General features: G+C 56.8%; 7 protein-coding genes across 7 annotated transcripts; 5 read left to right on the plus strand and 2 right to left on the minus strand.

Moving 5' to 3' along the window:
* Positions 1-134: 134 nt before the first annotated feature.
* J7T55_008215 (uncharacterized protein) lies at positions 135-2411 on the plus strand (the record flags this gene model as incomplete). Its single annotated transcript, XM_053138511.1, has 3 exons — positions 135-2019; positions 2082-2220; positions 2279-2411. 3 exons carry the CDS (start codon positions 135-137, stop codon positions 2409-2411), a joined length of 2157 nt encoding a protein of 718 aa, XP_052997494.1.
* A 1591-nt stretch (positions 2412-4002) lies between these two features.
* Positions 4003-6107, plus strand: J7T55_008216 (diacylglycerol o-acyltransferase 2b; the record flags this gene model as incomplete). The annotated part of the gene is made up of 2 exons (XM_053138512.1): positions 4003-5167; positions 5230-6107. 2 exons carry the CDS (start codon positions 4003-4005, stop codon positions 6105-6107), a joined length of 2043 nt encoding a protein of 680 aa, XP_052997495.1.
* Positions 6108-8129: 2022 nt separating this feature from the next.
* On the plus strand, positions 8130-10641 carry J7T55_008217 (carboxylesterase; the record flags this gene model as incomplete). Its single annotated transcript, XM_053138513.1, has 2 exons — positions 8130-8648; positions 8971-10641. The coding sequence occupies 2 exons, from the start codon at positions 8130-8132 to the stop codon at positions 10639-10641; spliced, it is 2190 nt and encodes a 729-aa protein (XP_052997496.1).
* Positions 10642-11020: 379 nt separating this feature from the next.
* Positions 11021-13675, minus strand: J7T55_008218 (endonuclease-like protein; the record flags this gene model as incomplete). Its single annotated transcript, XM_053138514.1, has 1 exon — positions 11021-13675. The coding sequence occupies one exon, from the start codon at positions 13673-13675 to the stop codon at positions 11021-11023; it is 2655 nt and encodes an 884-aa protein (XP_052997497.1).
* A 523-nt stretch (positions 13676-14198) lies between these two features.
* J7T55_008219 (uncharacterized protein) lies at positions 14199-15369 on the plus strand (the record flags this gene model as incomplete). The annotated part of the gene is made up of 4 exons (XM_053138515.1): positions 14199-14268; positions 14461-14499; positions 14560-14635; positions 15114-15369. The coding sequence occupies 4 exons, from the start codon at positions 14199-14201 to the stop codon at positions 15367-15369; spliced, it is 441 nt and encodes a 146-aa protein (XP_052997498.1).
* Positions 15370-16781: 1412 nt separating this feature from the next.
* Positions 16782-18939, minus strand: J7T55_008220 (cutinase g-box binding protein; the record flags this gene model as incomplete). The annotated part of the gene is made up of 2 exons (XM_053138516.1): positions 16782-18043; positions 18330-18939. The coding sequence occupies 2 exons, from the start codon at positions 18937-18939 to the stop codon at positions 16782-16784; spliced, it is 1872 nt and encodes a 623-aa protein (XP_052997499.1).
* Positions 18940-23328: 4389 nt separating this feature from the next.
* J7T55_008221 (uncharacterized protein) lies at positions 23329-23550 on the plus strand (the record flags this gene model as incomplete). The annotated part of the gene is made up of 1 exon (XM_053138517.1): positions 23329-23550. The coding sequence occupies one exon, from the start codon at positions 23329-23331 to the stop codon at positions 23548-23550; it is 222 nt and encodes a 73-aa protein (XP_052997500.1).
* Positions 23551-27588: the final 4038 nt, after the last annotated feature.

Raw genomic sequence — 27588 nt, forward strand, 5'->3', positions numbered from 1 at the left:
CGCATTCCTCGACTAGAGAGAATCATTCCCCGACGTCATACCTTTTCGCGCACCACTCTCGAGCCGAACCTGACCCTTTCATACCCTTCTTGGAAATTCAGCTGCACCAGGTTCAATGACTTGAGCAGTTCACCATGTCGACTCCAACAAGACCCAATTTCATCGACATACGTTCCGAGTCTCAAGCCTCCGTCCAGCGCCCACTAAGGTCTCCTCGCCTACATGTTGCCGGGGAGCATCCGCCGGAGCTCTCGCCTCTCGATGCGTTCGCTCTGCAGAGCCGGCTGCTGGCCAAGCAGCTGGAGGAGAGCGCCAAAGCTGGTAGGAGAATGAGCCGACTGCCTCCATTGACGACAGAGAGTCCTCTTATCGTGCAAGGAAGATCTGAGTATTTCCGGTCAATGTCTGCTGAGTCTGGTTCTGACACCGGTGGTGATGGACCTCAACAACACTCCGCTGGTCCCGGGATGAGGGCGGAATTTGCAGAGTCGCCCGATCGTCCCAAGTCCATGCACCCACGAATGAGCCAAATCCCACCGACCCCGGATACTTCGATTCCCATACCAACACCAAACTCCTTTGAGCAACTGCGAGGTCGACCACTGGGCAGCCATGATGACAAGAGCAGCTACTTTGGAGCTAGGAGAGAAAACTCGCCTTCATCCTTTGACAGTGCCAGCATCGATGCCAGGGCGACCGATGAGGTGGAGTCCTCGCAACCGGAGCTGCTGGGCGAGCCATCGACAACCCCGAGCCAAGCCTTGTCGTCACCTCGCAAGTTGGAACACAAGACTTCGCACGAGTCTCTCGCTCCCCCAAGGACTACATTCCCCGCCAGGACTTCCAGCATCAAGTCACAGACGACAGAAGATGGTGTTGACGATGATGTTCTCGGCTCCTCTTTTCACTCTAACCGATCGCGCAAGCTCTCTTCGAGCAGTGCCGGTGTATTCTCCCCTAATCACCAGCAGCGATCTCCCTCGATAAGCTCCAACATATCCGAACTACCACGCCCAGCGTTCAACTTCTCGAGGCCAATGAGCCGAGCAGGAACACCTGGGCTGGAGACACCAGTACGTTTGGACCCGCCTGCGCGGCAGCCCTCCTCCGACAGTCATTCATCTTTCTTCTTGGCCGACGACGCAAGCAATACTCCGATCAGTATGAACAGCGAGGGATTCCCAGATATAGCCGAGGATGGAAAGCCAGGGTCATCGACATACATTTACTCAAAGTTCAACCTTCCCCGAGGAAAGACGATGCAAAGGTCGAATTCCAAGGATCGAGTACCGGCCTCAGGGACTTTCCAATGGGAGCAGCCCGCTGTTGCTCCCAGTAATGAACAGACGATCCCTTGCGGTGGTCAGGCGCCGCCATCCCCTCCAACCAGGCCCTCCAGCTCAGCAAGTCGCGAGCTGCGGAGACCTTCAGGTGAAACGAGCCTCGATGTGCCACGTCCCACAACACAACCGTCACCGAGCGAAAACCGACCGGCCACTAGCGGCGGGCGTGCCTCTGAGGACGTACAAAGGGGGCGCAGCGAGAAGCGGTTAGGGACCGCAACAACCAGTGACGCAAGCACCATCAAGGCCCGTTCCCAGCACTCTGTCGCAACCACGATGGCAGATACACCAGCGGAAGAGCATGTCAGCAAGGCAATTGCTCTGCATGAAGAAGGCAAGGTCAATGAGTCGACCTATCACCTTCGCTATGCCGCAAAGCAAGGCGATCCTGTAGGGATGCTACTTTTTGCATTGGCATGTCGACACGGCTGGGGCATGCGACCCAACCAGGCAGAAGCTGTGATATGGCTTCGCAAGGCTGCCGATTGCGCAGGCGTCGAGATTGCAGAGGACGAGAGCAACGCGAAGGAAGGACAGCACGTGGATGTGGCAGGGCGCAAGACGCGTAAAGCGCAGCTGGCCCTGAGCATCTACGAGCTTGGTGTAAGCCATATGAATGGATGGGGCATTGAGCAGGACAAGGCTCTTGCCTTGCGTTGCTTCGAAATCGCTGGAAGTGAGTGTGCCCCCACTCCCCCACCTCTTACACTAGGAGCGACACTGACCAAGGTTGAACAGGCTGGGGCGACGTCGATGCTCTTGCTGAGGCAGGTTTTTGCTATGCCAAAGGTGTCGGCTGCAAGAAGAACCTCAAGAAGGCGGCGAAGTTATACCGCGCGGCTGAGGCCAAGGGTATGAGCATGGTCGGCAACAGCTGGTGAGTCTCTACTGCATTATTGTTACACTCTGACATGACACTAAGTACGTCCTTGCAGGATCCACAAGCCGAAGTACAATGACGACGAGGACGAGGAGAACGACGATGCAAGGAGCACCAAGTCGCGATCCAAGTCCAAGTCACGGTTCTTTGGCAAGGTTCGGTCCCACACCACCACCGGCGCACCATAGTCCCTTGGCTGCTTCGGCGTTGCAAGAAACCTCTTTCTTTTCTTCTTCTTTTCATGATGATGACCATATTTTCCTTCTACCTCTCATATAGGAGTTGTCCTTCTTCTTTCACCTTGGGAGGGTCATTGGCAGATTTGCTTACGAGCATTAACGAATTCCTTGCTCTTCCTGGCATTTGCGATTCGAGGGGATTACCTGGTGGCACAACAAACCCAATTTAAGATACCGCAAGGGCATAGCGGGGCCTGCCTTTTATTTTCTTGAACTTTTTTTGTTTTTGTTGTTGGTTCCCTTGTTGCTCTTCTGGTATTCCCCATTCCTGGAGGAAGAGGAATAGGCCGATAGGCCCTACTTTTACTTTCCTCGCGGGCCTTTTATTTTTTGGACGAATGTCTCGAGAGACATCGAGCCCATAGCATATTGTACAAAGATCTTGGGGGTGACTGAGATATCGGAGACGGAGAGGAAAAGAGAAAGAGAGACTGGGTTGGCGTGGGAGAAGATTGACCTCAGGGTGTGTATTGCTGTATATACATACATAACCTTTTGACATATTGCCCATCGACGGTGGTCGAGGATACCTGGGCACTGGAGAGCTTCTTGAGCTTTGAAAGCGATTTAATTTTGGTCTGCGACTGAGCTGGTCCAATTCATACAAGCTTCTCCCTCCCTTTCTCACTCGAACTTGGCGTGAATCGGTGAACGAGTGTAAAGCTGGAGAGGGCGCAAGCAATCTGAAGTTATGCATAAATGCCGGCGGGGATCGAGACATAAAGCTGGTGGAGGGGAGGGAGGATCCCTACTCCCAGAGACGCAGCTATTTTGCTGGACCATACATTGAAGTATGATGCTCCTCCGTGTGTTTATCTAGATTTTGACTCAGTGCTCTCCTCAATTGGAGTACCCGAGCCTGTGCGCTCCAGGCATTCCTCGTGATGGAAAGCACGGCACAGCACGGCACGGACGGCTCTTGCTGCAGCTGCTGGGAGGTTTGGATCGGTATTGCCTGACTGCGTAAGAAGCTCACCGAATATGTCACGCCAGGGACAGGGGCAGGGGTAGGCGTATTCTGTCTCACCACAGCATGTGAAAGTGGAGTCCTCAGCAGCATGAGCAGCCGTTAGCTACCTCCATTCGGGCAGTTTCTCACACCAACGTCATTACACTCGCCCCGTCCGGGACTTTTGCTGTGCGCTGAGCTGTGCTGCGCTGCTGCGCTGCCCCTTGCTGACGGGCCCTTCCACAGCCCGGAATCTTCTGACGATCGATCTGAGCAGACAAGTCTCATTCTTCCCTCACCCACCATCATCTGGGCTTTGCTATCTCTTTCTACAAGTAACTGTGCAAGTCTGTCACGACACATGAAAGTTTCCCAGGATCCTACCCAATTGACGCAGCCAAGAAAGAGCCTGCATACCTAGCTCTAGAGCTCTACCGTAGCTACTCGGCAGCTGCTAGCCCTTGTCTTTCCTTTCCCACTACATAGCTCGTCACCACGTCGTCTTCACTAAGGGATATCGAAGTCCGATCACAAAGCACCTTGCCGTCCGAGACTCAAGGAATCAAGGGCGAGACCAGAGCAGGAGCTATCATGGCTCCCTCCAACGATGCAGGTGAGATTTCAGCAGCAACATTCATGCCACTTTCGTCAGCGCCGACGCAGCCGGGCCCGGACCTCGAGCTCGAGATGGACGATCACAGACACAGCAGCGCCAGCAGCAGTCCGCCGACGCACCCGTCCTTCTTCATGGCTTCGCCGGTAATTGCCCACGCAGGCGGAGCAGGGGCCACTTCGGGCAAAGAGAATGTCTGCCCCTCTCCCATGGCAGCCGCAGTCTCCCCGCTCGGGTCCCCCATGACCATACGCCTGAGTAGGAAGAAGGCGTCGCAAAGGCCTACTGCTAATGCTGGAGCTGTGCTGAATAAGTTCATCGATGACTGCACGAGCCGGTCCTCCCGAAATGGAGTTCAGAAGAGAGATACAGGAGATATTGACATCAGTGACACAGCTGCACAGCCGTCAAACGACGTAGAACAGCCCGCTGATTCGAACGCGAGCAAGAAGAGTAAGCGGAAGTCGAAGAAGACCAATGGAGTTAAAGAGAAGAACAGGGCGAACACGGAGGACCAGGCAGCCTCACAGCCCACGTCGTATGCCGAGGCCGTCAAGGAGGATCCAGCCGACGTCGCAGACAGGCAAGACAGAGAGACTAAAGAGGAGAGCAATGGGTCAGACCCGAGTCAAAAGGCCAACGCCGACCAGCCGGTAGCAGAGAAGCCTGACGGTGATGCGATTAGGTCAGAGGCCGAAGGCACTGAAGACAAGAACGGTGATAAGAAGGAGTCTCAGCCCACGGCAGCGGGCAGCTTGACATTCGCGGAAGCAGTCAAAGAAGGGTCATCTGATACGGCCCAGACGAACGGGCAGGCTACGGAGCCTGATAACGCCAAGCCTAGGAGTATTGAGAAAAGCAGCATACAAGAGCAGGACAGCACGTCTGCTCACTCCAGCCAGGGCTCTACTGCGGTCGACTACCCCGATATCCCTTCTGACGCAGAAGACCGTGGGGAGGAAGCGGCGCGGCGCCAAGACCAAGAGAAGGCACAAGAGGTCGCAGGACTGCGCTGGGCTCCGCTCAAGGTACCGTTCAAGCGCCGGCTGCAGACCTTGGCCGTTCTGTTTCATTGTCTGTGTATGGGGACCACGCTGTCTATTTTCTTTGCATTCTGTGCGATACCGCTGTTGTGGCCACTACGTAAGTCACTCACCGTTTACTCACTCTTCCCTTGCGGCGTCGATTGCTCACTGTCACCATAGTTATCATTTACCTGGTCTCGATTCTGTTCGCGACAGACGCTGTGGATGGCAAGCTCAGGAGGCGGAAGGAGTGGGTTCGCAGGCTGCCCATCTGGAAGTACTTCGCCGAGTACTACCCTGCCAAACTTCACAAGACCCACGACCTCTTGCCAACACGCAAGTACATCTTTGGGTACCACCCGCACGGGATCATCTCCCATGGAGCATGGGCGGCATTCGCGACGGAGGCGCTGGGGTTCTCGCAGAAGTTCCCCGGCATCACAAACAGCCTGCTGACGCTTGACTCCAACTTCCGGCTGCCGCTTTACCGCGAGTATGTCTTTTCCATGGGGGTATTGTCGGTCAGCAAAGAGTCCATCACCAACATTCTGACGCGCGGAGGCCTCAACGGCGAGGGCATGGGGCGGGCGGTGACCATTGTGGTGGGTGGAGCGCGCGAGTCGCTCGAGGCGCAGCCACGCACGGCGCGGCTGATCATCAACGAGCGAAAGGGCTTCGTCAAGTTGGCGATGCGCACGGGGGCGGACCTGGTACCCGTGATGGCTTTCGGCGAGAACGACCTCTACGACCAACTTGACCCCCACAAGCACCCGTGGCTGCACGGCCTGCAGCGCCACGTGCTGAAGGTATGGAAGTTCACGGTACCGCTGCTACATGGGCGTGGCATCTTCAATTACGACGTCGGCATGATGCCGTACCGTCGGCCGCTTAACATCGTCGTCGGCCGCCCCATTATGGTCGCCCAGGCCGACAATCCCGACAACTCGGAGGTCGACCGCTTGCATGATCTATACGTCGAGGAGCTGAGGGCTATCTGGGACCGGTACAAGGATGAGTTCGCCAAGGACCGGCTGGGGGAGATGGAGTTCTTGAGCTGAGTTTTGTATGTATGAGAGGCATTATTCCACTGAAAAGGAAGAAGAGGGTGGCGCTTGGGAGAGCAGCTTCTACGATAGATGTATCCTTATCTTGCGGTCGGTCGGTCATGCTTACTGGATGGGCTGGCGGTGTCTGGTGCGCGCAGCGTTTAGTTGATTCTTCAACGGAAAACATGTTTTGGCGCTGTCTATCTACTTGTATGCACCAGCAACAACGAGCATTGTTGAATTTATTCTTCGCAAGAGCACCTGGCTCGATTTTGAGAAATGGCTGGTTGATGGCCGATATGCTTGAGAGGAGGACAAGGAGGCTCTCTCTCTCACCCAGCCCTGACGGAGAGATGTCTATCTGGGATACCCTCTGCTGCTTTTCCCTGGATGACTCGCATCGTGCAGGACGTTCTCGTGCGATGAGGGGACGAACGGATGGGTAGGCACGCTGCCCAGACAGACAGGACATGGCAGGACCTTGATGCTGCATCCCTATGTGAGCGCGACTACCTCTGACGGAATAGACTAGTTGATTCGCTCTCATTTGCTACGGAATATGGGCACGGATCCCCCATGGGAGCCGCTGGTTTGGTTTCGGACGGGCCTCGGGACTCGGGAGGCGGACGGGAAGGCTCAAACAGGAAATCCATGTGTGAGTGGCTAGCCTTGAAAACAAATGTGGGCATTCTGGTGTTATTTATGTCTTGTCTCGATATGGGGGGCGGCAAGCCACCAATTCCAATCACAGAGCGCTGATGCGGGGCTCTCTGCCTTATTCTGCTCTGCTCTTCGTCTGGATTAGGGTTTCGGCTGGGCGTGGGATCTGTCGTTGGGTTTCCCAATGGGGACACGAGGCGTTGCGTCCTGTTGTTCGTCTGATGTGTGAGTGAGTGGGAGTGGGTGTTTTGGCGGTTTGAAACCTTCGCTGTGTGGCTACGCGGGAGAGACACGGGAGGCTCGGATGGCGGGCCAGAAAGGTCCCGTCGGTCAGGCTTGCCTGTGGTGATCCAGGTGGCAATCTACTGTTTGTACGGCATCCTTCAGTGACTCGCCGAAAGGATGTGCATTTCGGTCTGGCATTGGAACCTCATTTCATGGCATCGATGCTGGGCTGTGTGCCCAGGCCGGTAGGATGCTTGGGAGATCGCTTGGGAGTTGGAACTAAGGACGAAAAATAAGAGAATAAGGAATAAGGAATAAGCCGACGCCCGTGCCGCCCTGCCGCCCTGCCATGCGTTGTCTCAGTCCAAGGGTGGCTCTCCACATTCTCCTGGCCCTGGAGCCCTGCTGGAGAAACCACAGGTGTATCATGCGCATGACGCAAGAGGCTTCGATGTCGATCTCGTTCCAGGAACTGAATTCTTACGGGTTCTATGTGTGCTAGCTTGACCGGCTGAGCGTTGTCTGAACCGCAGAGCCGGGCCATTCGACATTCCCGACAAGTGCGGCAGACTGATGTGAACGCGTATGTGTCTGTGTCTTGTGTCTGGAGTCTGCGTCTGTGTGTTGTTCTCGTGTCTCTTGTCCCCGGACGCCTGGTGCAATGGTGACGGATGATAGCAGGTTACAGAGCCTTGCCAGGGTGCCGCTGTCCCGGATGATCGACAGGCACAGGCCCACGAGCTGCCAAGCCTGCTGTTTCTATCTTACTCCCTCCTCTTCCCCCAATCACTTTCTTTGTCTGCTGCGGCTGAGCACCGGCCGCCGTGGGCGCCCATTGCTTCCTACTCATCCCATCTCAAACTTCCCAAAACACTTCCTATCATCTCATACACTTTCTGCTCGGCCCCCTGTGCCGATTCAAATGTTTGACGCCGACGCACTACGACGCCCTGCTCGTATAAGTCTTTTTGGCCCTGCTGATTTTCTTTCTGCCTTGCTTTTTCCCCTTTTCCCCCCTCCAAGACGAAGCCTCCGAACCCCCCGACCGACCGACCGATCCGGCCCGGATTTACTCTGCAGGACCATGATATGAGAGCCGATGGGGCTTGTGTGTGAGGAGATCCGCCGCCAGCACCGCCGCCTGTCTCGATGACAGCTGCTGCCCCCAAGGTCGGATCCTCTGTGGACTCGGACTCGGACCAACCCAACTCGCATCCCGAGTCTTGGCCGTTGCCCGGGCCCGGTCCGCAAGCCGGCAGCGTCGGCGACGGCGACCATGCCCGCCAGCTCGACGCCTCCGAGCTGGGCGCGCAGGGGCGGCAGCAGCAGAAGCAGCCGAAGCAGCAGCAGCCCGGTCAGGGCAAGCGGCCGTGGTGGAGGAGGCGCATCGCGATATGGTCCTTCGTCATCGCTGCCGTCCTGCTGGTCGCCTTCGTCGTGCTGCTGGTCCTGGGGCTGCTTGGATACCTCAAGGTAGGCGCCTTTTCTACTCGGAACCAGACCGAACAGGCTTCGTCAGATTCAGAACAACGCCCGCCAAACCCTCTTTCTACTATTCCTCTTCTTTCTGAGCCCACATTCACTTCTGTTGCTCCCCCTCCTCCGCCAGCGACCTTGACTGCCGCTGCTGCCACCCCCATTCCGACTAATCTTGGAACGCTCAACATTGTAAGATGATGAACGACATGCCGGCGCTGTCCCTTGTGGTCCCTTCCTGGCGTTCCTGGTACATGTGTTGAGAGCTGTTTACATTGTCAGAATTAAATTATCGCCTCATTCTGTTGACGAGTTGGCTGAGCCGGTATTTCTGTGGCCTGTCATCCTCATGGGAGGAGATTGACATTGTTTTTTATTCTCTGAGTTCTACCTATTTATATTTCTGTGAAGCTTGCATCGCTCGAGACCCCACCAGACCCTGTGTTCGCATAGTGTGCATGTATTGCTGTTATCTTTCTTACTATGCTTCAGATTGCTGACAGACCACTACTAGCCGGGCCAGGATCCGCAGGTCAACTTGGGCTACACGACCTATGTCGGAACGAATTTGGATGGGGGCATCAACCGGTTCCTCGGGATGCGTTATGCAGCACCACCCGTAGGAGATTTGAGGTGGAGGGCGCCGGCAGCTCCGCCGACGTCGACCTCACCTCAGTCGGCCAAGTCGTTCGGGCCCATCTGCCTAGGAATCTCGGTCTCGTCTTCTGTAAGCTACGAGAACGAGGATTGCCTTTTTGTCAACGTCTGGGCCCCACAGAACGCCAACACGACGTCCAATCTACCGGTCTGGCTGTTCATCCAGGGCGGCGGCTATGTCTCCAACTCTAACGCGAACTGGGACGGCGAAGAGGTTGTCCGCCAGTCCGGGAACAAGATCGTCTTTGTCAACTTCAACTACCGCGTGTCCATGTGGGGATTCTTGGCCAGCTCCAAGGTTCAGGCCAACGGTAATCTTAATGCCGGTCTGCTCGACCAGCGCTTCGTCATGGAGTGGGTCAAGTCAAACATCGCGAGTTTCGGGGGTGATCCGAACAATGTAGTCATCCATGGAGCCTCTGCCGGAGCAGGGTCCGTTGCTCTGCATCTTATGGCATTTGGCGGCCGGAACGACAACCTCTTCACAGCAGGCATCGCAGAGTCTGTCTTCTTCCCTGCGCAGCCTTTCGTGCCCCAGTTGGAATACCAATTCGACCGCCTTACCAACGCCACAGGCTGTGCAGCACAGCAGGACCAGTTGGCGTGTCTGCGCGCCTTGGACACAAAGACCCTCCAGGCGCAGAACGTCCCCTCCATCTTCCCAGGCCGCACCCAGCCGCCACTGCCCCTTTTCTACTGGACGCCCTGCATTGACGGCGACTTCCTTCAGGACCTGCCATACAACCTGCTCGCGCAGGGCAAGTTCCTCGACGTGCCGCTACTGTTCGGGAACGACAATGATGAGGGCAGCTACTTCGCCACCAACGCCGCCACGCCGGAGGATATGGCCGAGTTTTTCCAGAATAACTATCCTTTGCTCACGAGTGACGACACCGCCGCCATCACTCGCACGTACCCGCTCATGGCCGCCCTGCCCCAGCACAATGCCTGGTTCCCCAGCGCCAGCATGGCCTACGGCGAAGCGACCTTCATCTGCCCGGCCATCAACCTCTTCGCGGCGTACACGCAGGCCTCCTTCTCGCAGGGCACCAGCACCGCATCGGCGCTGTGGCTGTACCGGTACAACGTGACTGACAACGACAACGTCGCAGCGGGCGTCGGCGTACCGCACCTGTGGGAGTCGTACGCCGTCTTCGGCCCGACCAACCTGGCGTCCAACAACGTCCCCGAGAGCTATTTGACGTACAACGCGCCCATCGTCCCCATCGTCATGGACTACTTCCTTTCATTCGTGCAGACGCGCGATCCCAACCCGCTGAGGGCCGCAGGATCCCCCGAGTGGGAGAGCTGGGGGTCCCAGATTGGGACCAGCAACGGCACCAGAATCGTGCTCGAGACCAACAACGTCCGCATGGAGCCCGTCGAGGCGGCGCAGGCGGCGCGTTGTCAGTTCTGGGCGGGACTGGTGCCGAGGACGCAGCAGAAGGTGAAGAAGGCGAGGAGTGAGGCGGTTAATCTGCCACTGAGCCCAGGCTCGCGCCAGGCTCGGAAGAGAATTTTATATTAATGCGGTGGAGTGGTGTCAATAGAGGTTCGAAACAGAGTCGCGATATATACATGGGTTAGCATATTGCTACTTCACAAGCCGAGGGCAACTCGAGGACATTTACACCACGTACTTAGAACATTAGATAATGAGCTTTGCATAGCGCGCATGGGTTGGGTATCACTATTCTAGACGTTTTGTTCATAATTGGATGTACACTTTTGAACCAGCACCACCGTCCTCCTGAGACAAGTTTTTAATAGTGATCCAAACCACCTCATCAAATCAGAGACCCGTTTCCACGCCTCAATCATGAAAAGGCGCATGACTTCTTTTCAAGACACCCCCCAACCAATCACCTCGACGGACACTCTGTCGATAGTGTGCGCCATTGACGCTCTCATCCCTCATGTCCTTCCTTCCCGTCCACAACCGGACCCAACAAGGTCCTATACAGTGCCACCATCGCAAACCGAGTGCCGCCACCAGGCCCACTGTACAGCGACGCGCACGGCACAACAGCCATCCCGAGCTCCCTCATGATAGACCCCATCTGCTCAGGCTCAAAGACCTCGCAGTTGACATATACAAGGTACGGCATGGGATATCTGGCCTCCGCCTTCGCCTCACTAGATCCGACACACGGCACGCACCCGAAGCGGCTCTCATAGCTCATGCCCACGAGCTCGTTAGCCTCCTCGATCTGCGCCTCCAGAGCCGGGGCAGCGGCCTGCTGCTGCGCGGTGTCGCCAGCACCAGGGGCCTCGATGGCGGCCAAGCTGTGCAGGTAGGTGTCGCCGCCTTCCTCGCCGGGCCCGAGCACGACCGCCGAGTGGCCGATGCGACACCTGCCGCCGCGCACCGTGTCGAAGCTCTCATCGTCATGGACTGCGAACCGGCCCGCGGCCTCCCACTCCACGTGGCTCAGGCCGGCGTGGGCGTGCCACTCGGCCTCGGCGGAGCGGGGCAGCTCGTCGACCTCGGCGGCGAAGAAGAAGGGCACGGGTCTCCTCGGCCCCTCTTCCTCCTCGTCATCCCGGGGTGTGTTGGCGTAGTACGGCAGGCTGGTCTTCTCGGCCTTGTCCGCCTCGCCGTTGCCGTAGAAGAGATACTTGGCGTTGAACCTCCTGTCCCACAAGTCCGGTCCGGAGTTGTCCTCGTCGCTGAGCCGGGGCGATACCCACTGGTGCGCGGCCCTCCACGCCCTCCACGCGAGCATCGCCTTGTCCTGCGCCGGGAGGTCGTATTTCGACTTGCTGCTGCGGGGGAAGTACACCGCCGCGCTCGTCCACCACTGCACGCTCATCTCGACACCAATGCGCCAGAGATGCTGCAGCGAGAGTACTAGCTGCATCTCCAGCCCGCCGTCTGTCGGCAGGTCCATAGTCGCCGGCACGAGCGGGATCTGGCCTGCTATGTGGGCCATCCGCGGCCCATTGGCCGCCTCCTTTGTGGCCGCCATCGGTAAGGTGATGGCCTGGCTGTAGGGGCCGATGTTGGCGGGTGCCCAGTATGATCTGGACTGCACATGCAGACCTTGCCTGTCCGCTGCGCTCGCTGGATCTGTTACAGTAACGTAGATTGTGATTTTTGTGTCTTCGGGTAGGATATCGCCACATGCGATGGTGACGCGAGAAGGTGGGTTGGGGTCAGAGAAGAGAGAGCCATAGACTTTGTTGATGGTTTGGAAGTCAGACATTGAGCGGAGTATGATGACTGTGGAGACGATGGCCTTCGGCGTGAGTTCCTGCTCCCGGAGACGAGCACGGATTGCATCGACGAGGATGCTGGTATCTGCCTCAATCGAGAGCTTGCCGTGTTTTGGGTGGCCGATGAATGCCCAAGTCTGTAGTGTAGGCCCCATGCTCAGGGAAGAGACACGTTCTTCAGTGTCCTGGGTCATATCCGATTCATCAACAGACTTCATATTCTCCAGCGTCGCAAAAAACCTCTCATCGAGGAGACCTGGCCTCCTAATGACCAATGATTCCTCATCAGCCTCGGTCGTCACCTTCTCCACGACCCTGGGGTACCGAATTCTCAACCACGCGGTTTCGCCTCCCTCTCGAATAACCTCCCTATCATCCTTGATTACTGCAATGCTCTTCTTGAACAGCCGACTCGGCCCATCAACAACGAGAGTCTCGAACTCGCCGCCCTCGCCCAGAACCGCTCCCTCACCACCGAACCTCGACGCGGCCACCTTGAGCATCGTCGCGCCCTTAGCGCTGGCCACGTTCTCCCATAGGAAGCTCTCGTTGAGCGCCCCAGACGCGACCTTGATGATGCGCGCGTCCAGCCCAGCCGAGCCCATGTCGTAGAGCAGCTGGGCCTCGTCATCATCAGCGCCTGCCACGGATGATGACGGGCTAGGAAGCGCCGGGTACTTCCACAGGTACGCCAGCGGCGTCAACCCCAGGCGGATGGCCACGGACTCGACGCGGGTGCGCTGGTACGTGCTGAGGATGGCACCGGCGCTGACGGCGTTGGCCTCTGGGTGGGCTGCCTTGACTTTCTCTAGCAGCTGGAGCATTGATTCAACTTCGTCTTCAGTGGTCGTAGAGGCGGTCGAATATTCCCTCCCGCTCTGGACCGCGCCGCCCACAATCGGCTGCCGGTACAGCGGAATCCCGGTAGCTTTGGAGTAGAGTGGGATGACCTGGTGCCCGACCGTTTGATACATGAACGAGTTGAGGTCCGTCTCCTCGTCACTATCGGCGCTCGCGCCGTCTTCCTGGGGCTGGTCCCTGTTCAGATTCAGCTGTGCCAGACTTGAGTCTGGATCATCGCTAACACTGCCGGCAGCATGCTGGGAACTGTCATGTTGGCTACCGCCGGCTCCCGTCACACCCGGCCCAGAGCCAGAGCCAAAGCTTGTCTTGTCACTGACAGGTCTAGAAGTTGGCGCCGATGGTGGCGGAGGGTGCAAATTTGCCAGGGCGACCACGCGATGACCATTCTCCAGGCAGTGCAGCGCAGAGAAGAAGCTATCCTTGCCACCAGATATCAAAGCAATGACATTCAAGCCACCATCACTCCGAGGCGGCGGCGCCATGGTGGCCAGTGAGTGTCTCCGCGGCAGGCCTGAGCGGGCTGGCAGGTTGAAGGGCCCCAACTCTTCTGGGATGGCTGGATATCCGTGTGTCTCGTCTGCGAGACCGACACCGAATCGCGCGCACCAGCGGAGACGTCAGACTTGGCCTTGTCCCGACAGAAAGAGATCCCCACCGTAGTGTCGGGACTGATGTGTCGTGTCCCGGCACTCAGCCTCACTGCGGACTTCGGGAACTGTGGCACCCAATATGTCAGGTCCCGATTATCGCGGTCGTATCGATTCGTGTCGTATGCCGTGGCACCCACGTGCACGCACAGTACGTCGAAAAGTGACCAAGGATAGAAGACTTTTTCGTCCTCTACGTGCTGCTCCTCGGTTCGGTGGTGTCCGAGTAGTCAGTTCCTCCAGGCCATTGACGATCGCGCTCTAAAATAGTAGCGGAACACTGTCTGAGGTTGATGCGGCCTGAAGAGACGACTCACGAGGGCGCCGATGACGAGTCAGGCCTCGTCAGGTTCCGACAATGACTGCTCAGGCTGCCTTGGCGTCGATCTCTGGATCCGTAGCTGGGGCCCTAAGTCTCGTCCCTTGGGGTGAGTCCTCCTAGACGATATCCCCACGTTGTTGAAAGTTTTCGACGGCCATCCCCAGTCGTCGGCGAGGTCTAGCCTGGCAAGGGTTGCAAGGGTTGAACCCTTGAGCCCTTGGACCCTGGGTGATACCGACAGAGGGGTGCTGGTCGATCGTTGACGTGATTTGTTGGACGCGCAGAAACATTGCACTAGAGAAAGCAAAGACTTGGGAGATCGACCTGGACCTGAATGGTGTGTGTTTGGAAAATCTGTGCGCAATAGTCGCCAATAGTCAAACTAATGATCCACCAGCTCTGCAGATGCTGAAGAACATCGCCGCGTGGTCTAAGATCGGCGCGGTCCGAGCTGGAGGAATACAGGCTGTTTAGTCTATCTACTGTCTACGTTGCTGCTTCCGAGCTTGCCACACGGTTTTAGGGCCGGCTATCATCAGTGCCCAACACGAAAGTATCTTGATCACTGGAACAAATTGCCCGACTACAGTAGATACTATACTATACGGGCAACCAATGAATCCTGAGCAGTCAGGTCAATCTATGTGAGACCGTGTCATTCGGTCTTTGGGCCAAATCATCGTCTCGGGGGATACAGCCCAAGATAGCTAGATGGTCTCTAACGGTATCACCCACAGAGCCTGACGTCTCTGTCTCTCAGATCGACACCATCTGATCACGGCAAAGGCAGCCACGATGCAGGAACCCAAGAGCGGTGGCCCACGCCAGCCAGCCAAACAGTTGCCACCAGCAGCACCAACGTAGACACAAGGCGCCATGGCAGCAATGTACTCCCGGGCGAGAGATACATCGGCCACAGATCCACAAGATCTGACAGCCAGCCCAGTCCAGCCAGCCATCAGCCATCCAGCGCTCGCTCGGCTGGCAGAGCGAGGAGCAGGACCACACGAGGCCATCCCTCGCACAGGATTCGACCGGCGCCCAGAGCACCCGGGCGCCATTGTGTCTCGCCGTGCCCCTCATAGCCCTACGAGCACGCGAACGACCACCCGATGCCCTCCGTGGCGTGTCTCCCGTCTTGCGCCTCCTGCCTGCCAGGACGCACAAGCACGCCCACCGTCCCCGCCGAGCCAATCCTCACCGATAAGGGTAGGCTGGATGGCAGGCAGGTCGCCCTTAACCTGGCCACTCACGTGGGGTCTTCCTGGGGGAGGAAGGATGGAGGGGGTTTGGAGGGGTGCAACGGGGAGGATGAATGCGCATCAGATGTCGAGATGCACAGCATGGTGTCATTTCCGGCAGGATCTCAGGGGCAGGGGGTGAGGGCAAGTATGTGCGTGTGCTGTATGATCTTTTTGTACAGCACTTCAACCCGAGTGGAAAAGTCTCTAGACGAAGGCGTCTCGCATGCAGTCAGCTGAAAGGATGCAGGAACGGGTCTCTGGGGTGAGAGGAGGGTGAGGGAGGGGAGATCGGGGGCCAAATCGGTTAGTTCGGAAGTAAGCAACGTAGCCTAGGTTTTTTTTTTATTCCTCTGATATCGACGACATACGATACCTGCCTATGGGCCAATTGCCACGGCAGGATTACGTCGTATCGCATGGTAAGAGCCAGAGCACCGCATCGAATTCTGACCACCTGCACCAGCCAGAGTCCGATCTCACTCTCGTCTCACCTCGTTTGGCAGACATTGAAGCCCTGGGACTTGTGGGTCAAGGCACTGGGTACGGATTGAGGTTCGATTCGATTCGATTCTGCTGTATTTCTTGGATTCAGCTACACTGAAGTGACGTTTGTCCTGCTTCCCGTCTCGTGGTACCAATTGCTTGTGACGAATTACAACCAATGTAGAAGAGAAACCTGCTCCACAGACTGACTGCCGAGACGGAGAACGACTTTCAAAAAGAAAAGGTACTTGATTTCGCACAAACAAGCTACTAAGTTCCGCTCTCAGATTCCATCATGTGCCTGTCCAGACAAGGCTTTTTCGCGGCCGTCAAACCAGGCCATCGCGCCTGTCCATTCCCTTTCCTTGCCATTGCGAGAACGCTCACACAAAAAATTGACTTCGGCCCCGGTATCATACATACACTGGACTCCTTACATTCCCGCTGTCCTGTCCCTTCAAGGATCAGAAACTCGCCTCAAAATTTTTTTGCTTTCCCCCGAAAAACGATTCGCTCTCAATTGTCCTCCCTTTTTTGGTTGTCATCATGCATTCCCTGGCTCAGGTGAAAGAACTCCGAATTCGAGACCGAAAGAACCTCGTAGTAGTGATACAGGAAGGCCCAGGGTGTTGTAAATGCAGCATTTGAAAAGTTACCCTCGCGTAGACTTTTGATCAAACTCCTCATGACCTGTCGTGAGCTTGCTGTGCGTAGCAAGAACCCACGTGGAGTGATCCTTCCCTTTAACCCTAAGGGTGGCTTGCTCCGCGTAAAGGTAGCGGGGTGGGCCTAGTCGTGAAAAAAGTTCATTCAGTCATGCAGCGTCTTGTCTTTTGCAGAGCCGCCGAGATTTGGAAACAAAAGCGAGCAAGCTCGCGGAAGCGAAGACGCTTTAGTCAGAACGCTTCCTCTTCTTCTTGCCGTTGCTGTCCTCATCGTTCGACGACATGTCGCTGCCATTGGCGGGAATCTCCGAAGCCACCTGGAAGAGAACCTTGCCGAAGTGGCTGTACTCCTCAGGGCCTGGTGGTCCAGCCATTGCAGGGGCGTAAGACATGCCTGGTGGCGGGTGGCCGTAAGCGGCAGCCATGTTTGGGTCGTCAATCAAGTTCATGACGATGGCTCCAGAGCCATGGGTGCGTGCATGCTGGGTGAGGTTGTCTGAGCGCGAGAACTTCTTGCCACACTCGTTGCACTCAAAGGGCTTATCATGAGTGTGGAGGGACCTGTAGTGGCGCTTCAGGTGTTCTTGTCGGCGGAAGCGGCGGTTGCAAAGCTCGCAGATGAAGGTCTTCGAGGGGTCCTCGGTCAGGGACTGCTTACGTCCACGACGGTTGGGCCCTGAGGGGGGAACCTGAGGGGTGCTGCCATTGTCGGAAGCGCCAGAGGAGCCACAGTTGGGAGTGGTTGACTCTGGGGCGGCGCTGCCACTCTGGTTCTGGTGCTCGGGGGTCTGCTGAGGCTCGGAGCTGCCCTGCTCAGAGTCTGCAGCGCCTTCCGTCTTGATTCGCTTTTGACGGTGACCGTCGCTGCTGCTTGCAGCCGAGTCTGGGGGAGAAGGCATGCCGAAGGACTCGGAGTACTCGGAGTACTCAGAGAAACTGTGCGAGGTAACTCCCGAGCTGGATCGCGACCTCGCCTGGGCTTGCTGCTCGCCAAGGTTGACGAGGCCGTTGACGAAGTTGTCCTCGGAGTCGAGGTCGGAGAAGTCGTCAAAGATTGGCAGACCGTTGGGAACCGGGGGAGTGACCTCGGCGAAAGAGGTGGAGGCGTGTTGCGAAATTGCAGGGGATGTTTGTTGCTGGCCGTATGCGTCGCCCCGGAGCACAAGGTCGTTCTCCTCGTTGTCACCGGCGCACAAGGTGGGCAGGGCGGAGAACTCGGGTGCAAGGGTGGGGTTGACGGTGCCGACGGTCAGGTTGCGAGGATCGCAGAAGTCGAGGCCCTGCTCCGAAGCGGCGTAGGGCGAAGGGCAGGGAGAAAGAGATGGGCACGAAACGGACGAGCTGGTGATGGCAAGGTCGGACTGGTGGCCAGGAGCAGGGGACGCGGGTGCGGATGCGCAGTACTGGGGTTGGGCGGCCTGTGCCTGAGCTTGAACCTGGCTGTGCAACTGTACGTGTCCCTGGTATGGCGACTGCTGGGGCAGGTACACTGTAGAGGGGAAAAAAGCCACTTGTCAGCACTCTTTTTCTTCGCTTCCAAAATTCCACCACAGGACTGCGAAAAAGAAAATAGAGAAATTGCCAACGGCGGCGACAATTTTTTAATGCTCCGTCTTGTGTAATTTTTTTCTCTCCAGACAAAAAACATCCGCGCCTGATACGTCTTTCGCAGGACAATGCGATTTTCACTCTGGCACAATTGGGCTCGACGTCCACAAATGGACTAGTCCGCTTTTCGCGACTAGGGATAATGCTGCAATGGAGTATCGACTTACTTGGTGTCATTGGCGGCGAGGAGCATGTGTTCCACTCCAGCATCGGGAACTGCTCAACGGGCAGAACATCGACTTCCTCCTTGATGCCCATTGGGGTGCCCTCGAGGCCCGAGAACATCGGGTTGAGAGGGGTCGCCAGCATGTCACAGCTGCCAGGGCTGCCCATCACGCTGCCCGCGGCAGACAGTGGTGGCGTCTGAGGGTAGCACATGCCATCTGTCTCGTCGAACTTGACCGTGTCCAGGACGATCGTTGGCCTGTGGAGCGCCTGGTGAACCCGCACTGGGGATGCCTGAGGGGTGAGCACCTGTTGCTGGGGAGCGCTGGTGAAGCTGTGCTTCCCTTGGGTGTGCATGGGTGGCTGTGAGCATGAGGAGCTGGGTCGGGAGAAGCCTGGTGTCGAAGGCAGTGGTGTCGATGGGAGCACCGGCACCTGAGGGAACATCTGCATCTGTTGAGGCACTGCGTGGTGTGCGTAGGGGTGGGCGTGGTGTGATTGGGGTTGAGGGTGAGGGATGAAGTGCCCGTGATGCCTGTTCTCTGGGTTGGGGTCTGGGCTGTAGTAGAAGAAGGCCGGAGCCATTGCTTGCTGAGCCATCATGGATTCCATTGTGGTGGTGCTGGTCTGGTGTCTCAACTGTATCAGCCTTGATGTACTCTTGGTATACGTCTCGGGTATTGTTCCCACCCACCAAGCTGTGATGTGTGATCGTTGTCTGTGTGCCCGACTCTGGTCTTTGGTCCGCAGTTACGATATTATATGTATACGACGTGGTGATGGTGGGGTATTGTACACGTCTCTTTGAATAGAGATGCTGTCGAGGCAAGTGGGCCTAGCGATGGTGTGGTGTCGGATCGATCCGGTTCAAGGAATGGTTGACAGTCTCAAGTCGGTGAAGCGAGAACTGTCTAGTTGGATGCTCGTGGGCTACTGTTATACATAAACTCGTCTGGGAGGGACCGGGCCTTGGGATATTGACTCTGTTCTTGGGTCAAGGGTGCAAGGCGGTAAGAGAGAGTGGAGGACGCGTTGTCGTCTGTACGTAGTAGCAATAACGAGTTATACTGAAAGAGGGGATGGAATGGATATTCCAAAGTCGAGGCCGGTAAAGAAAGGAAGAACCAATATGTAAATGGAAGAGGGAAACGTCTAGCTATCTGCCGATCACGAAGTGGAAACAAGAATGAGTGTGGTGAAGGGCAAACCCCAGAGAATATGTAAAGAATGAGGGCAAGTGTATAGTAGAAAGGTTCCCAAAAAGGATCAGCACCACCAGCGGATGGGTGTATTGCCTAGAAAGGGTAGGGTGAGTCGCTGACTGGGGGGGAGGGCTTTGGCTCGCCTCCCGGTCCCTACCCTGGCCTTGGACCACCACACCGCGGAATGGGATGCCATGCACCAGGAACCCTGCCCATGGCCCAACCAGACCTCCACCCTTGCCCACCTTTCCTCTTGTCTGCTTGTCTCACTTGCGCCCGCCGCTGACGAGGGCTCCAGTCCCGGAACCCCGGCGGGCGAGACGGTGCAGAAACAGCATCCCTGCTCGCATGTCTGGGGCAGGGGGCTGGAGATGGTGGGAGGAACTTGGGTGCTGGGTGGGTGGGCAGAGTGCGCTAGCCGGATCCTATTTTAGCGACCTCTCTGTGACCGCGAGGTCGGATGTACCGCTCGAAGATGGGTACATGGCCCATCAGGGTCGTGGGTCCCATGGCTGTCCCGGGGTCCCGAGTGGTCTAGGGCCCCAGCGGTGGAGAACAGGCACCCTAGCACCAAACAGAAGACGTGTGCTGGTCCGCTGGTTGAAGTTTGGACGGGCACTACTGCTCAGTGCATGATGAGCCCAGCAAGTCCACCACATACGACACCTCGCAGCTCACAGACGGAACAGCGTGAACAAGGCCCCCAGTACTGTGTACCGTGGGTTCCCTAAGACAACGCCTACAGACCGCCTGAGAGCCTGGCGCTGTTACTGGTCAGTTGCTCGGTGCAGAGGAGGCGTGTGGCATGCTCAGTACGAGCATGAAGACAGGGCAAATTCAGCTATTCGTGTGGCATACGAATGACTTTTTGCCACCGCGCACGCTGTTTTTCCTGTACTATTTGTAGCTGAGGTATACGTCACGGCGAGAACACGATCGTCTCCAGGGCTCTCATGTCGGGCAGGCAGACTGGCAACAGTGGGCAATTCTGACGCTGAATCCTGACTTGATCGCTGTCGTGGTGGGAGAGTCAGCTCGCGGGTGATGGAGACAAGAGACCGTCTTTCATTCGAGGTTGACACGAGCGGGCGCAGACGCAAATCCGTGCAATGATAGTGCACCATTGTGATGTGGTTCCTCATACGTGTTGTCGCTCGCAATTTGAGAAGCACTGTGGGAAGGATACAGGTACCCTATGCTCACCCACTCGCGGCACATGGAGGGTGGCACGCCTGGTACGCCCAGCGCACAAAACCCAGAGGGCGTTGGAATTGGTGGGTTGCGACAATTCGCTTGTCACTCGTGCAGGCTTGCTCCTGTCCTTGGATTCGCTCCCAGCTGCTGGTTGGGGCCCAGAAAGACCCCACAGGTACTGCACAAGAGACATACTGCACTGTGCCTGTCTTGTGCTCTGCATAACGCCGGCGTAGCAGTGGGTCCCTGCTCCACTTGATAGGACAGGACTCAGAGGACAGCCGCTGACCACACAATCGCTCAGCATGTCGCTCGCACTCGAGGATCGACTGGTCCGCCTGTCCGCGCGCAGAGCTGCAATTCGACGCACTCATTCGCTTCTCGACATCCAGTCGCTCGCCCAATGACTCCCCCCGAAAAGGGTGACTGGACGTGCTCTGCCTGCGCTAGGCATGGTGAACGTGCCAAAGATTGTGCAGAACGTGACGCTGAGATGACTGCGAGACACTCTCCATAAGAAACGCCCGTTTGCCGACGAGCTACACCAAAGCGTCGCGCCGTCACCGTTCAAAGCGCCGATCCAGTGGTCACCATGACTGTTGACGATGTGTGATGGCCTACACAGTAGTGTGCCTGTCGCCATAGTAGGGGAAGCTCAGGCCTTGTTCCGCCTAGGGTGGGAGGCTCAGCCGCCAGATTTTTACCACAGCACATGTAGTTGGCCCTACTAGAGTTTATGCGTGGCCAGTGATCTTCAGGCACTTCCCATGCCCAGCTAACGTGCCACGCCACCGCGCTTGTCAGTCGACCCGGGAAGTCGAAACATGCAATGTGGGTTTGTGCTGTCAAGCGCGGCAGCCGATCTTCTGATGAGGCCTCTTGAGTCAATAATAGCATTGAAAGTGTCGTCTCACTGGCATGGCCGAGGATGAGCCGCTGTGCATGGCAAACGAGGTGGCAATGCGATCCAAGTTGCTGCGTCCTCCAAAACCGAGGTCTACTGCCCAGTTACGGGCAAGTGGTCCGGCGGGTAAAGTTGCTTCGGGCACACAAGATACTATAGTATATTGCGCCAAAGGCTGAAGACGTAACCCAAAGCCAAATTTGAACACAGGCCCGCATTAGCAGTGGCTGTCGGATCTAGGAAAAATCTGAAATCTGCAGTGAGATTTGATAGTTCGGACCGACGCTGACGGCAGAGGGGCTAAAGGGGGACGTGTGACGGTAACAATAGGATCACTTCCAAATCAGGAGAGGGAAAACTCTGTCGACGACGCATCCAAGAATAAGTCGATTGAGTGATATCGCACCTGCACCAAAGGGCCTAATTACTGCATCTTAGAGGCGTGTGCATGGCATCTTCAAGTGTCTTTCCTGGAGCGAGATGGATGACTGGATGGGTGTCTTGTCATCTTAGCGGGCCTCGCTCCCAAGCTTTCAGTCAGACGATGCGTCATGAAGCTCGTTGGCCGTTCCTTGCAGATGACGGCCGCAGCGAATGGGGCATCGCAACGCACACATTGCCTCCATGATAGCAGCCAGCCCTGTTTGTGGAGTTATTTGATGCGGCGCGGCCCACTCTCGAGGCATCTCCTCTGCACTTCATCTCCTCAGGGCTGCCTAGACGTGCTGGGCTGGAACCCGACATGCAGGGAACGAGAGGCACAGAGAGTGCGAGGACATGATGATGGCTCATCGATGGCGCTAGCAGAGGGAAAACGAGGAAGTCAAATCGATTGTGACGAAATGCGTCTGTCCCTAGCGTAGAGGCCAACCAGAGGCCTGGGTAAGACGCCGGCTGCAGCCGTAGTAGCCAGTTGAGAGAGCCACTGCCCTGGAGCTTCCTGCATGCGCTTGGCCCGGATGACCAGTCAGAAGGCGGCGCACGGATTTTTGCTCAGGCTGCTGGCGCTGCTTGCGCTGGTGGTATCGCGACGGTCTGGTTCTGAGGGTGCTTGGCGTGACGCTTTGGGCAACCTCGTTGGTGTGTCCAGGTCGCAGTGGGCGGCAGTCCGGCTTGATCTTATCAAACGGCAGCCTCCCCTCCCCGACCGACGGGTATAGCTTCACATGTTGACGCCGTCTGGAACATGTCAGCGGCTCGCGCGCGCTGTGATAAGTGGTCTGTGATCTGTGATCTGTGACCTGTGATCTGTAGTAGTAGTCTTGTGGCTGCTCCAGGATCTGGGCTGCGTCTGTCGAATTGCTTGCCAGGAAAGCCATCAGCCCTACCTGGGCTAGGCCAGCATGGTGGCAGAGGATCCAGAGCACCGGGTATCGCAGGCGACATACTCCCAAGATTGTCTATCGTTGAAGCCATGATGGCGCTGGCTTCTGGCCCATGTGCTCACGCTCTCAGGCCCGCAGCGAGTGCACACGTGTGCGCGTGCGTGCATGTATGTAAGGTATGAATTCAGGCGATCCGCCAGATACAACCCGTGGTTGTGGTGGCTGTGAGCCCAAGCAGTTGGCACCTCCCCATAGATTCGGTGGCATACTTGCCCCCCAAGTGCGGCAAGTTCTCTTCGTGTTGTGGCGGCCCGACGTATCGACTTGGGTTCTGACTCTCGTCAACCCACACCATCGCTCCAGCACGGCATTTACAATGGGACTGCTTGCTTCCGCCTTCCGCCTCCGCTCCCGCTTCCTGTGTCCCCTCAAGAGCTCGTACTCATTTCAATCCCTGGCATCAGTCCATGGCATTGGTCATGAGCCAGATTCTCCAATCGCACCGTACGAGCACCTGCGAAGGAGGACATGCGATCACAAGAGGCAGGATCTGCGTCTTCACGACCACCATCACCTGTCGTCTGCTTCGACATCCTGAAACATACTTCCTAGCACCACTGCTAGTCTCCGCACTGGACCGTCCGCCTCGTCCAGTAGAGTACTCACGCACAGAGACACTACCTAGGCACTATGCACAGCATGCCTCGATTGGGCGACCAATGCGACTCCTCCAGCCTAAATGGCAAAAATGCGTGGGCAACTTGCACCAAGTTCATCCACTGGTTCTTGTTTCATGTTTTGCCGCATCGCAGGCTATACTATGGCGCACAACGTCGTCGCCGACGATCCTCAGAAACTTGGGTATGGCATCGGGGCATTCGCTGGCCTCGACAGCCAACCGGTGGATATGTTGTGCTATGCTCATGGGCCAGGGTGTTCCTCCCTCGGCGACACTTGAACCAACGGATAACAGTTACACTACCTGTGTTGGCACGCTGCCAGCCTGACAGTATCCCACAGCAACAGTACTGTACTCCGTACTCAGCTCAGTACGCCACCGCGCAGACAAGGGCCAAGCGACCTTCGTCGTCGCCCTGTCGCCCGCGGAGTCTTCACCTTCCCGATGCAGCCCGCGGTGAAGGGCTTGCTTTGCTTGCATGCTTGTCTGTTTGCTCGCTGTCGTACCAGCACACGGTGTTCCTGCAGGGCCTGCGAGGTCTGCGGCTCCGAGTCTGGGCCTGTCACCTGATTGCGTTGGTTTGCATGATATAATGGACCGATCGTCTCCGTTTTCTCCACTGCAAGCCGTAATGCAAACGTTCCTGCTTCATTCTGCGGGCGGCCATTTGTCCCCTTCTGGAAGCCTGTCATAAATGCGCAGTACCAACTCCAGTCGATCTGTCAGGTTCCAGCTGCTGCTCCGTCTGGTCCGTTTGGAGACTGTATGAGGGGTTTTCTGGGCTCCCTCGATGAAACCACCCCTGTCGTCCCCGCCGTCTGCATCCCCCGTCCTGGTCGGTACATCCGCAGCCACCATGTAGCTCAGCCTCTGTGGTACTCGGCCGTCGACACTGGTGGTGGCAGCCTCTCGTACCTGCATACAACCTTGCCAATCTAATGCAGGTACTGCGTGTTCACCCAACACGGAAAATTCGAAAATCGGTCGGCTCGTCTTACGACAGCCACCCAAAGGCTGCTGGGACGCGACGACAGGCAGAACAGAGAAGGAATGGCCTCCGATGGTTAGTACTCTGCTCCTTACGGCCGTTGACCACCCCATTCCTATCGCACGTTCAGATCTGGTCTCTTGCTGAGATCTGAAGCGCAGATGGGACAGCAGACCCGGCGGGACCTCCCGCCGTCGCTCCCGAGTCATTCAGGCCCTCATGTTCACACGTCTCGCCGACACCGAGCCCTGCTCATTCTGTGCACAGTACTCGCTTTTCTGTACTGTATATACTGACGGGCTTAGTGGCCGGCCCCGTTTCCCGCTGCCCATGAGCCGTCAGACCGTCTTTTGCTAAATTCCCGCGAACCGTGGTCCTGTATCCATCTGTCAGGGCTCGCTAAGCAGCGGAACCTGACAACTCTGCACCACAAGGTTACATCCACGCCAGGGTCTAGGGCTGCCGGAACCGGCAGACACTCTCGCTAATGAGTGCAGCAGTTTGGCGGGGGCCACAATTGTTGGTCAAGAAATCCAACACGGTGCCCGGCGGTGTCGAGCAGCCCAGCAGCCTCCATGAAAGCAGACAGCGGTCTTTCCATCGAGGCCCTCATCGCCTTTGCTTGGCAGAGGGATCTGCGGCTGCCATTCCACGTCGCCGGGCTCAGGGACCTGGGCCTAGATAAGCGCGATTTTACCATGGATTGCCCGCTCACGATCCGAATTCGCCACCAATCTTTTGGGTGCTGGCGGGCGTTGATCGAACTTAGTTTGATTGAAGTCCAAGGTCGTGGAATACGTTTCTGCCATGGAACGTCTCGCATCTCAACTCAACTTCATCGTGAGTCCGGTTGCTATGATCCGATGTCCTCTGGATCCTCTCGGAAGTGTCCGTCGACCTTCGCGGAGACACTGATGGATCGGATCAGGTAGCGATACCCGCACGTCATTGAAGGGCATTCTAGATTGGCCATGTGTTGTTGCTGCTCCATTCACGACTGCCGGCAGATAGCCCTCGTCGTGTCCCCAGTCACCCTATGCCTAACCCGACGAAGATGGACAACGAGGCATGTGCCATGCTACAGTATGATTCCCCACAACGTTACTAGATCTTCGCCGCGAGGACCGTTTTGGCGCGAGGAGAACCCACTGTGGACAAATGCTAGCCGTCTTGGGATAAATACCTCTTTCACATGATTATTGTGGTATAGTATTGTGGCATTGGCTACGAAGTACCACCAGGGTCTCAAGTCGCTTGCTCATCGAACCAACTTTAGCTAGCAGCCAAATTGATGGCGGCCAAGCTACTCGTGGCTATTGTATATCAATGTCCTGGACCCATGGCTGGATTCGCTGGAAAACCAATATTGACCACTTAGTTCCAGCGGAGGCTTGGTCCCATTACGGACCGCTGGTTTGCGGGCCGCGGGCGGCCGTCAAGTTCCTTGTTGGTGGCTCGAGAGACGGCCCAGAGAGGGCCATGGTGGGAAAAGCCGACCTCCCCGGCCCAAGCAGCTTGCTGCCCCGGATTCCCACAGTGGCTCGCATGAAGCAGACAGGGACCCCCTAGACTTTGCAATCTCTCGTACCATCTCTGCGGGCCTGGATCCTCTAAGCATCGAAAGCTTCACCGCGAAGATCTCAGGACCTGGATGGCGAGCGACTCGCCTATCTCTGCGTCACCTGACCCCCTCTGCTAGGCACCACGAGCAGACTCACGTGCTAAAGCCGCAGACTCTGTCAGTCTTCAGGAAGTCTGGGAGGAAATGAGGAGTCTCGACATGCATCCATTCGGTCCTTTGACTGATTCAAAACCACCAACTACTCTGCCCACAGGCGGCGATACAATTTCGACCGAGGGCAGACAGTTGTGGAAGACTTAAACGCGACTTGTGAACAGCTTTGAGCTCCTTGCAAGGATTCATGGAGCACCCCGCCATTCTAATTCCCATGCCTAACTCTAGCAGTTCGATGCGGTGAGCTCTGATTGAGCTCTGTACTCTCAACAATGTCATGCCATAACGGGCGAGAGATGCATTGCCTAAGAACCGGTGTGAAAACGGCGTCGGTGCGTTCTCTAATTGGTGAAAGCTTTGTCGAGATGATTGTACCTCGACTGGCGACATTGACTCTTCACTATAACCCATCAGGCACGCACTTTCTTCGGGCTTATTCGAGCTTCTCGCACGGTGACAAGGAATCCCTTGCTGCCTCCATCAATGCAGTATTTTTGCGGGGCCGGTGACCAATTGGCAATTCCGCGGTCCTGGCTAGCAGAGCCTTCCTTGTCCTTCTCGAAGGTTTCAGCGGGCGCTGAGAGGTGCTTCGAACAAGCGGCGTAGGAGCAGGAGTGGGCAGGCCTGCTGGCTCGGCAGCTTGGTGGGGTCCAGGTCGGCTCTGCGACGCCGCTTCAATTTGACTCGCGCCATCCACTTCATTTATCGCATGCGTCCAACATCGCCCGACGCTTTGATTCACCCAATCCCTGGCTGCCAATAGTCTGTCGTCGAGTATTATTGAGGTCCACGATGCTGCGACCTAGCAGCATAGGCAATGTTTACACTGAGGCGGCGATCATACCGTCGCTGCCCATGAAATGATGACAGGCGCGGGCACGCCGAGGGCAATCCATCATGAACACTGTCGCGGCCTTAGGTCAGTCTAGAAGGATTTTAGAACATGCTTGCCAGCAGTGCAGGAGGAGGGCGTCACTGTCGGTGTGGCATGCAGTAGCAGGCGGAAACTTCGCGAACGCAGGTTGGACACATTAGCGGCACCAGACCGCCTTCTCCATTGTTGTTCCCCAGCTCCTCTTCTTCCTGTGAGGGCTGAGAGAACAGTTCATCCCGCAGAAGCGACCCCACGAACGACTTTGTACACGCATCCTTCGTGGGGGTGGTTGCATTGGCATGTCTGCCACGAGAGATAACGTTCGGTCGCATTTCTTCAAAGCATCCGGCGATCGCCTCT

Source organism: Diaporthe amygdali (assembly GCF_026229845.1).
Source record: "Diaporthe amygdali strain CAA958 chromosome Unknown NODE_4_length_2575358_cov_65_588622, whole genome shotgun sequence".
NCBI classification, from domain to species: domain Eukaryota; kingdom Fungi; phylum Ascomycota; class Sordariomycetes; order Diaporthales; family Diaporthaceae; genus Diaporthe; species Diaporthe amygdali.